At 38.5% G+C, this 11,581-nt stretch overlaps 1 protein-coding gene across 1 annotated transcript; it reads left to right on the forward strand.

Annotated features, from left to right (window-relative positions):
- Nucleotides 1-2,209: 2,209 nt before the first annotated feature.
- On the forward strand, nucleotides 2,210-3,550 carry LOC131020307 (ribulose bisphosphate carboxylase small subunit, chloroplastic-like). Its single transcript, XM_057949038.1, has 2 exons — nucleotides 2,210-2,843; nucleotides 2,925-3,550. Exons 1-2 carry the CDS (start codon nucleotides 2,679-2,681, stop codon nucleotides 3,288-3,290), a joined length of 531 nt encoding a protein of 176 aa, XP_057805021.1. The 5' UTR covers nucleotides 2,210-2,678; the 3' UTR covers nucleotides 3,291-3,550.
- The last annotated feature ends 8,031 nt before the right edge of the window (nucleotides 3,551-11,581 follow it).

Below are 11,581 nucleotides of genomic sequence, written 5' to 3' on the forward strand. Positions count from 1 at the left end.
TATACATATCAAATTAAAGATCACGATAAAAAGTTTTAATTTAATATATTTTATATACATATTTAATTTAAAATGTAAACGTGAGATATCTATTAAATTATAGTGCTCCAATTTCTAAACGTGAGATATCTATTTACATAATGTTTTACCTTTACCTTTGCTGCAAACGTTAGATGGTAGTTTACGTAGCCCATGTTTTACCTTTTGCTGCAAACATTAGATGTTTATTAATTTACTTAGCCCAACTATAAACTAATTGACCTCAACACTGAGCGACTCCAAGAGGTATTTTCTTTCCAAAATTATTTCTAGCAAAATTCGTGGTTCATGGGTAATATAGATTTCTATTGGCTACATTTTCGTTGCACTAGTTATCTTCAAATAAAAATATGTGGTTCATGAAATAAATAGATGATATTTATGGACTCATTTGTGGAACTGGTGGGTATGCCTATAATCATTATTTAGACTTGTGGGGTATATGCTAAAGTGCCCAATGATGTACGACTTAAAAAAAAAAAAAACACTAAGATGGAAACGACTTGGGAATTTTGCATCACTAAAATTAATAATTGCTCCTACTAGTTTAGAAATCTTTAATTTTCTTTGAAAAACAATCACTGTTTTTCGTGGCGGCGCCCTTCAAATCAGTCCCGCTTGAAATTGTAGCGAGCAAACAATTTAATTATTATCAGACAAAAAACCTAATCATTTTCATGGAAATTATTTTCAACTCCAGCTATAAAATATGCAATTAACCTTATCAGTTTTGTATATTTGCCTTGATCACGAAAAATAAAAAATTCATCCGAAAAAACAAATAATTTTCTAAATACTCCTTCCGTCCACGAAAGAACTTCCTATATTTCTTTTTGGGACGTCCACAAAAGAACTTCCTACCTATTTATGGACTATACCCTACCACTTATAATCCTCTTACTTTTCACTTTTCACAACTCTCCATATTAATTATAACACTTTTTCACCACTCCCAATACACTCAACTACCTTTTATCCACTCTCAATACACTCAACAATATTTTTTCTTAAAAACCATGCCACTCTCTCCTAGGAAGTTCCTTCATGGTCGGAGGGAGTATTGGAATTGTGGAATTGATATTCCACAATTTACGAGAGACTTATGTCTCAAACTGGAATAGTGGAATTGACATTCAACTGTAAGTTATCAAACAATAATATATAGTCTAGTAGGATATTTAAATTTTACGTCAATTTGAATTTAACTTTTAAAATTTATTTAGTATCAAGTTGAGCCCATCTTCACGTCCAAACCCAAAGAAAATTATTGAGTACGTTCAGATAGGGGAAATTGTGACCACCCGTTCGAGTAGGAAATTAAGCATAATTGAGAAATTATAAACTAATTTAAGAGGGTTAATAAACTAATCCTAAAAAGATAAATTACATATTAATTATATTGAATACCCACAAATAAAATACTGTAAACTTATCAACTTAAAATTTGGAAAATTGTATAGTTAAAAGTACAATATATATATAAGAAACTCTAAAAACATAGTATAAAAAAACAATGCTACTCTTTGTCGAGAGAAAACACGATATGTACATTGTCCAATAGAATTTGAAGAAGTATATCATATTAATTTGAATCTTTAATTTTATACCGGCAATGGCACCTGCTTCTCAAACCCAAATTTAATTGTAATGACAACAATACTAATATTCTTTGAGATTACTCCTATCATCAAACACCAATTAGCTTCAATATAATTGTTTTTTCCGTTTCTCAAATCTAATAAGAAATTAACTTTCTACTATCAAATATCAATCACCAACTAGCCCACAACAAACCATTGTTGATATAAACATCTTAATTTATGTTATCCTATGAAACAACTGAAATTTCTTGTAAACATAAACAAGAGACATATATGCAGTCTCTTTACAGCTACCAGAATATATGAATTTACCTACCAAAATTTATGTTAGGTCATAGCTAGTTAACTCTACATTGCTATCTCATGAGTCAATATATAGTAAAAGTGATCTCAAAAGTTTAATTTATAAGGATGACCAAACACATGATACAATAACTATTACTCCTCCCTCCGTCCACGAAACAAGGTTCACACTTGGTGCTCGGCACGAAAACTAAGAAAGTTGAAAAAGTGATGAAATTAATACAATCATATGGAAAATCAAACCAGTAGAGACATGGAACATCTTAATTATCCTATGAAACAACTGAAATTTCTGAAATCCCATCACATCATTAACGTTCAGAATTTCAAATGTGGACATAAACGTAATTTCCATCAATTCCAAAAACAAAAAAATATCTATGTAATTCAAATTCTAATCTAAAAGAAAGTAAAATAGTGATGTTGATACGAAGGGCTGTGCTGCATTTGCAGTGCTCAACCTCAAAACTCAAAGTCGCGCCCATCCACAGCAGATAAGATTAGCGCCACGTGGCGCTTTGGTCATGGTGCCAAGCGATAAGGCACTGATCCATCTATGTGGTCGCAAAACGGACATGACATCCAACGGCCCACATCCAGCGCCACTCCCCAACATGCAACCCACAGCCCTCCGATGCAAATCCGCAATCACCAATTACAAAGCAGCGCTGCATCGCATTATAAAGGGTGGGGGCAACCAACCATCACACACATTGAGTTAACTGAGAGAAAAAAATGGCTTCCTCAATGCTCTCCACCGCTGCCACCGTCACCCCTGCTCAAGCCAGCATGGTGGCTCCTTTCACCGGCCTCAAGTCCGTCTCCGCCTTCCCCGGCAGCCGCAAGAGCGCCGACATCACCAGCATCGCCAGCAACGGCGGCAGAGTCTCGTGCATGCAGGTTTGAATAATTTGAACCCTAATGCCGATTGAGAAAGTAAAGAAAGCAAAGTAATATTGTAAAAATGATGATGATTTGTAGGTGTGGCCGACGGAGGGACTGAAGAAGTTCGAGACGTTGTCGTACTTGCCCCCTCTATCAAGGGAGCAACTGTTGAAGGAAGTTGAATACCTGATCCGCAAGAATCTCATTCCTTGCCTGGAGTTCGAGTTGAAGGATGGATTCATATCCCGGTTCAACAACAGATCTCCAGGATACTACGATGGAAGGTACTGGACAATGTGGAAGCTGCCCATGTTTGGCTGCACTGACCCCGTGCAGGTGCTCAAGGAGTTGGACGAGTGCTCCACTCTTCACCCCAACGCCTTCATCAGAATCATCGGATTCGACAACGTTCGTCAGGTGCAGATCATCAGTTTCATCGCCCACAGGCCACCGGGCTTCTAAGCAACATTGTCTCTCCTCTCCTCTGATCTTCATGAATTTGATTTCATGAGGGCGTGGTGGGAATGAATGTTTGCTAGGGTTTTCCAGCTTCCTTTTTTTTTTTTATTTCATTTTGTACCCAAACTTATTTTGTGAATTTCCTCATCTACTCTTTCTCTGATCGGATCTCTCGATGGAATGTATGAGCATAAATATCATATCATGAACAATCATCGATCCCTTTTTAGCTATAATAAAATATAATGCATATTTGTTTTTAATTTCTTTTACTTTTAATTTGGGCATCATTGCTTCTGTACTGTTGTTCATCACCTTCGATACATTATTATTATTATTATTATTATTATTATTATTATTATTATTATTATTATTATTATTATTATTATTATTATTATTATTATTATTATTATTATTATTATTATTATTATTATTTATCCTCTTTCAACTTCAACTGATGTATAGGGCATGAATGGTTGCTGCTTAATTAAATCTATACATTTGATTTTATTAATAATTTCGACCTTTTAAAATATTCGAACCAACAAAATTAAATCTAAAAGAGTTTACCGATCAGCTCGCTCATAAAATTAGCATAGCACAACATATTCATGAGGACTTTGGTCAATCGTCTAAGAGGGACCAACTATATGCACTCTCAATCAAGTGATAAATAACACTACAAGAAAAGGCGGCGCTAACGACCGAATTTACGACCGGCAAAGGGCGTCGCAGCTTCGGGCATCATGCGGCCTTTAACGACCGAAATCGAACGGTCGTTAAATCTAACCATAATTAATACTCCATCCGTCCTTATAAAAAGTACCCACTTCTAAGTGGCACGGGTTTTAATGAAGTATTTGAAAATGCGTTGTAGTGGAGTAAGGGTCCCACTATATTGTTTTCATAGACGAGTACCCTTTTTCCTCTCATCCTGAGGTTTTAATGAGACTTGACCCTTAGTCTGCTTCCTGTGCTTTCAAGGGTTTAGGTTCGTTTTTCTTTTTTCTTTTTAATAAAATTTTATTTTAATAAATTCCCACTATATTGTGAGTAGAAAACTTACCAAAAATAGACTGGATGCATTTTATGAGGATGGACAAAAAATGACAAATTGGATACTTTTTATGAGGACGAAGACTCCCTCCGTCCATTAATTCAAGGCCTACTTGCCTTTGGTCCGTCCACCAATTCAAGGTCTATCTATTTTTTGTAAGTATTTATTCATATTTTAATCACAAAAGTACACTTTCTCCACTCAATTCATACCTTTTTGCTTTGACTTTAATAAAATGTGGGTCCCTTTCTCCACTCAACTAATAAAAATATACTTTTTTCTTAAAACCCGTGTTTCCTCTCTTAGGCCTTGAATTAGTGGACGGAAGGAATATAATATTATATAATAATAGATAATATAAGTTAGATATTCTATTTCAAAATTTGACATATTCAAGGTACACGACGGACTTTGACATATATCCAAAATATCGCAGCCAACCCGCTATAGCTGCTTCTCATCCACTAGCTTTATTAATCTGAAAATATTTAAATATTTATATAATAGTGATTTAATGTTATTTTCATTTATCTAGTTAAGTAGTAAGATTCTATAATATAATTATCTTTTTCATGATTTTAAAAAGAGTTTAATTAATATATTTTTTAGTATTTTAATATTTAATGAATTGATTAATATACCCTTCTAAATATATAATATATAATTTTCATAAACACCATTAAAATTAAACATGTAATGGAGATATAATAGACGTGCAATCTATATTTTGTGCTTAAAATACTTTTATATTAGTATAGATAAAATAATGATGAAATTGGTTTTTCTTTTAAATTTAATTTGGGACTATAATAATAAGGACAATATAATAACTTTTCTTTGAAACTGACAATATAATATTTTTATTAATATTTTTTTTTCAACATGAGACTATATTGAGTAAAATGATAGCTATGTATGAAATCACCCTTGTTTTATTTCATTTTATTTTGTATATGGGCTCATAATTAAACAACTTATCTGAAATTGTTTCTAAAACCAATCGCCTGGGCTTCTGAATTTTATGTTTCACTAGCCCAAGAGTAATGAAATAGCTTACAAAATTTAATTCTCTATACAAGTATACATATATCTTTTTTTTCACTTATTTTGAGCACTTATTTTTTGAAATAGACTCCTTTGTCCTACGCTAAATCAACTAGTGCCCCCCTAATAAAAAAAACTTAGAAAAAGAAGCACTCAACAACAAAATAAAAAGACACAACTTTTCAAAAATTGAAAATAAAACAGATATAAGTCCAATCTCTTATCATTTTTTATCTTGTATTTCATGCTATTACAGTATTACCAATATATATGTATAATAAGTAATGTAGCATAAACATACTAATGATACATTTCAAAAATTAAATAAAAATATTAAAAATCAAATATTGTTTCCAAAAAATTATTGATCATCCTTTATAAGGAAATAATAACAAAGGCACCGTTTCCAAAATTTTGAACAGAAGCATAATTTATAGTATTTTAATATTTTGGCTCAAAGAAAAAAAAATCACAATTAATTACATTGATTAATCCATCCAAATTTCCCAACTCAATCTTCTTCCTCTATATCACCTTCTTCCCCTAATCCCTTATCTTTATCGATGAGTTCTCTCTTTGATGGAAAATGATAGAATATATATACATTTTTATTCTTCTTTCACTCTTTTTACATATTTTCTAGGGTAGATAATTTTGTTCCAACAAGTTGATTTTTTTTTTTTTTTTTTTGAGAGTGAAGAAGAGCTTATATTAAATCACGACGAGCAATATCCGAAAGCCAAGTTGGAAAACTCGACTTCCAGATCATTACACCAGAAGAAGACATGGCGAAATTCGCCAAACAATGTGCCGCCCTATTAGCTTCCCTACGGGCATGGCAAAAACGAAAAACAATATGCTCTTTAGCATGCATAAAAACCTCAAACAGCTCATCACTAAGAGAATCCATCCCTCTCGAATCCTCATGAACAACATGTACTGCCAACAGGGAATCGGTATACACCACCAGAGGACCAATATCATTATCCAAACAACAACCAATCCCGAGCACCATAGCAGATAGCTCCCCCATCAAAACTGTATCAGTCCTACTCACTTTGTGCGCCGCTGCAGCAATAATATTCCCGGAAGAATCACGAACTAAAAAGCCCACCCCCATAGTATTACTATCCACATGCAAAGCTACGTCAGTATCCAACCGAAACATACCTTTGGGCGGTGGTCTCCACTTGCTTTCACCTTCCTTAGGTAATAAAGCATCAAGAACAGCTACTTTGCGATGTGAATCCTTAAAGGAATGAAGGTATCCCACGCAATTATCTACCAGCTCGAGCTCCTCCCTGTAACCTTCTTCATGCTTAACCTTACAGAGCCATTTCCACGTCCACCACAACATCACACAAAAAAGGTCGAAGCTTTCATCATCAAAAACATCTCCCACAACTCTGCAAATATCTTCAAGATTCAGAGACTTCTTGCTCTTAAGAACCAGCCACCATTGAGTCTTTTTCCAAGCATTCCTAGTTCGATCACAAAAAAGTAAGCAATGCGTAGTAGAACCCCAATCACGTAGACACCAAGAGCAGATTCCAGAGCAAGGAATATGTCGTCGACGGAGATTATCATCCACCGCAATAAGATCGTTCACCGCCCTCCACATAAATATACGAATTTTCGGTGGGATATTTGCACGCCAAATCCGACTCCACCAACACTTCTGATCTGTAGAAGTAGAAGACTCCTGGGTTGTATAAAAACCCACTTCAAAGAGGTAACCAGATTTCACCGAATACCTTCCATTCTCATCGAATTTCCAATATCTGGTATCAACCCCAATCTCACGTTTTCTGGCTATAGACAAAATCGACGACACTTCATAGGGCAAAAACAAATTCTCCAGTTTATCAGCATCCCATTCCCCGTCTGCCTTAAACAAATCAGCCACAGCGGTCGACGAATCAGCGGCATCGTCCCGTTGCCTTGGTCGCCCAGCCTCAATTGGAATCCAAGAATCAGTAAAGGCTTTCACCCTCTTTCCATCTCCAATCTTCCACCTTAAACCTCCTTTCAACAGCCCACCTCCCCAACAAATCGACCTCCACACATAAGAGGCATTGCACGACACATTTATCTCCAAAAAATCCTTGTGTTGAAAATACCTACCCTTCAAAACCCGAGCAACTAGAGAATCTGGAAACTTTATCAACCTCCATGCTTGTTTTGCCAAAAGAGCTCTGTTAAAGGCCACCAAATCTCGGAACCCCATACCACCATTAGACTTCTGCTTACATAGAGAATTCCAAGATTTCCAATGCATCAACTTTCGGTCTCCAGAGACACCCCACCAGAAATTACAACACTCCCTCTCAATATCTCTACACACAGCCTGCGGGATTTTGAAACAACTCATTGCGTAAGTCGGCATTGCTTGAACTATAGATTTCAGAAGCACTTCTTTTCCCCCCGCAGAAAAATGTCTATTCTTCCACGAACTAAATTTCTTCTTCACTCTTTCCCGGAGGTAATCGAACTGCATCTTTTTCTGTCTGACAACAAAAGTGGGCAACCCTAAATATACTGAATGCCCCTGAGTTTCCTTCACCCCCAACACAGCCACCACATCATTCAAATTCTCTCTTGTCGTGCATGGGCTAAAAGTCACTGCCGATTTCTCAAAGTTAACCAGTTGCCCCGACGCTTTAGAGTAAATCTCGAGAGCTTCTTTGATAGCTAAAGCACATTCAGAATTTGCTTTAAAGAAGAGCAAACTATCATCTGCAAAAAATAGATGAGAAACCACCGGACTAGCCCGAGCAACCCGAAGACCATCGAACAAACCACGACTTCCAAAATCATGAAGAATAGCAGATAAGCCCTGAGCGCACAAAACGAAAAGAAAAGGAGATAACGGGCATCCTTGTCTAATTCCTCTCGAAGGAGAAAATGACCCATACACCCTACTATTCACCACAACCGAGAACACAACTGAAGAGACGCAATCCATGATTACCCGAATCATATGAGCTGGGAAATTCATAGCGGATAAAACCGATTTCAGGAAGCCCCACTCCACACGATCATACGCCTTGCTCATATCAAGTTTGGCAGCCGCGTAACCCATTTTCCCTTTCTTTTGGTTCCTCAACCAATGCATACACTCGTACCCCACCACGATATTATCTGAAATAAGCCTCCCAGGAACGAAGGCGCTTTGTGACTCATCCACCACGCTTCCCAGGAACTTTCTGATTCTATTCGCCAAGACCTTCGTCACAATTTTATATGTGGTGTTGCATAAACTTATAGGGCGAAATTCACTGACACGTTTTGGGCATTTCACCTTAGGAATAAGGACAATCAGAGTTTTATTCCAATCCCTGATAGAAGCATCACCGTTAAGAATCGCCAAAACCTCCTTAGTCACCGAATTCCCAATCTCCCCCCAATACTTCTGGAAGAACACCGGAGGAAAACCATCAGGACCCGGTGCCTTATGAGCATTCATCTGAAAAATAGCCTTACGAACATCAGCCTTAGTAAAAGGCTCTTCCAAAGATTGCCTTTCCACCTCTGAAAACTTCCTAGAAAGAAGTTTCGTCACCTCAGCAAAGGCCTCCTGCCCCGGATCATTTGAGGAAAAAATATTTTGAAAGTAATCCTGTATAATACCCGCTATATCAGTTTCCTCCGTCCTGCTATCTCCAAAGGGATCTAACAGCTCCTCAATACTATTCTTCTTCTTCCGTTCTGAGGCAAAATTATGAAAATATTTCGTGTTTCTATCTCCAAAATTGAGCCAGTTAGCTCTTGATCGCTGTTTCCAATGGATCTCATCGGCCTCCATCATTTTTTCAATCTCCTTGTTCAGCTCAATCAGCTCTCTATTCGACCCCCTCTTATCAATCCTATTCAGAAGAAACAACCTCCTTTTTTCCAGCTCCTCCAACTTCTTTTTAGGATTGTTGAACTCAGACTTTTCCCATTTTCTAAGATACCGCTGACAGTGGTCCAATCTTTCATGTAACGGCAAATGTCTCCCCTCCTGCCAGTTCATAAGAACATCAGCCGTAAAGGAATCGGCCAACATCCATTTCTGCTCAAAGAAGAACCGCTTGCTACCGCCCCCACTCGTCACTTTCCTTTTCTCCTCAATATAGAAGCGAACCGCCCGATGATCCGAGCCAAAAGAATCAAGAACCGAAGCAGTCTGCTCACCGAAAACGCCCACTCCACATTCATTGATAAAAAAACGATCCAGCAGCTCATAAATAGCCCCTCCATCCAGCCTATTGTTGTACCATGTAAAATCAGAATTGTTCTTGATTGCCTTAAGACCACAATCGTCCAAAGCATTTCTCAAACCCGCCATCTGAGACCATGACTTCTTGAGGCCACCACTCTTTTCATGTTGACTTGTAACCTCATTAAAGTCTCCACCCACAAGCCATGGGCAGTCCCTGTATTCAGCGCCCAAACGCCTCAATAACTCCCATGAATGATGACGTTTCGCAACATCCGGATTGCCATAGAAACCCGAAAACCTCCAACGTTTCTTATTGCAAGTAACAAAGCAGTCAATATGACCAATCGAATAGCTCCTAATATCCACCTCCAAAGGAGCTTTCCAAAATAACATCAAACCACCGCTCTTCCCAACAGGATCAACGATAAAATGTCCATCAAACTCTAGCAAAAATTTCCACTGACTACATCTTCCCGCACACACTTTAGCCTCCGAAATGAACAATAAGGAAGGCTTAACCCCGGTCACCAACCGGCGTAGATTATGGAACGCTTGGGGCGTGCCCAGACCCCGCGCGTTCCAAACTACAGCATTCATTGGGCTCGGCGGTGCTGCGACGCAGACACCGCCGTTGTTGCCAAGATAATATCAGAATCTCGTCGTGGAATTTTGCATGGGGGAGTTTCCGCGTCCACAACAAGCCCGGAACTCCCTCCCCGTTTCTTCGAGTTGCTCCTGCCCTCCTCCTCCTGCATCATACCCAAACCCTTGCCCTTCTCATTCCTTCTCCCGACTCCCTCAGCCCCCCTCGCCCCAGAAACGTTCTCGCCATTCCAACCCCGACCCCCCCTACCGCCTCTACCTCCTCTCCCAACTACATTCCCCCTTAAACTTCGAGCTCGTCTCTTCCAAGACGACACCTTCCCGCCCCCTTTATCATCATTCTTAGTCACCAAAGCCTTCCCCTCCCCCCCCCCTCATCCTCCTTCTTTGAAAGTACCAAGCCCTCCTCCCCAGAGAAAATCACCATATCCCTAACCCCCCGGTTCTCCTCCTGCACAAAAACCTCCTGCGAATCTCCCATATTTTCCCCATTCTCACTTTCAACCATACCAGTAATTATGTTGTTATCAGCAGGAGCAGTATTCTTCTCCGAATCCGCAGAGCACTGCTCTTTCTCAGGTTTACTGGTATTCGAATGATTCTGCGTTGAGTTCTCGCCTGTAAAGAATCTTTTTCGGACTTCATTAGCTTTTGGTGCCATAAGCCAAGTCCCATATTTAAATTGCCCCTTCTCGCATCTCGATTCGCTGCAAAAACGAAACACATGCCCAATACGACCACAGTTGAAACAAAAGTTAGGCAATTTTTCGTACAACAACAAAATCAGAACTCCCGCTGTATCCCCACTAGGAACTATCCGCACGCATCTTTGCAAGGGTTTGTCTAGCGACCATGAAACCCTAACCCTAGCAAACCTCCCCAAACACAACCCCGCGTTCAAATCAATCTCTTCCACCCTGCCAACACCTTCTCCAATCTTCCTTATTGCTTCCGGATGCATACACGCCACAGGTAAATTATGACACTGAATCCACCCCGAAAATTCCTCGAACTTGACTTCAGTAGGGTTTTGGAAGCCCTCAATCTCCGCAAATAATAAAAGATCTTGGAAAAAGTGCCATGGTCCTCCATGTAACGCCTGTCTTTTATCATCCAATGAGTGGAAATTAATGACAAAAACATTTGGTCCCACAACTTCCACATCCATACGACACTTGGCCAATAAAATATTGGGTAATTGCTGCAGAAGAAGATCCCTATTTATCTGTCGTCCCGCAAATATTTTTCCCACCAGACGAAGTTTAGACGAATCTTTCAATACATTGGTAAGTTCTGTAGAAAAACTCACGGTGGACTTCTCCGCTTCCTCCGTCAAACTCAGTTGGTCCACCAATTTCTGGATCTCTTCCGGATCCATGATCAACA

Source organism: Salvia miltiorrhiza, chromosome 4 (genome assembly GCF_028751815.1).
Source record: "Salvia miltiorrhiza cultivar Shanhuang (shh) chromosome 4, IMPLAD_Smil_shh, whole genome shotgun sequence".
NCBI lineage: Eukaryota > Viridiplantae > Streptophyta > Magnoliopsida > Lamiales > Lamiaceae > Salvia > Salvia miltiorrhiza.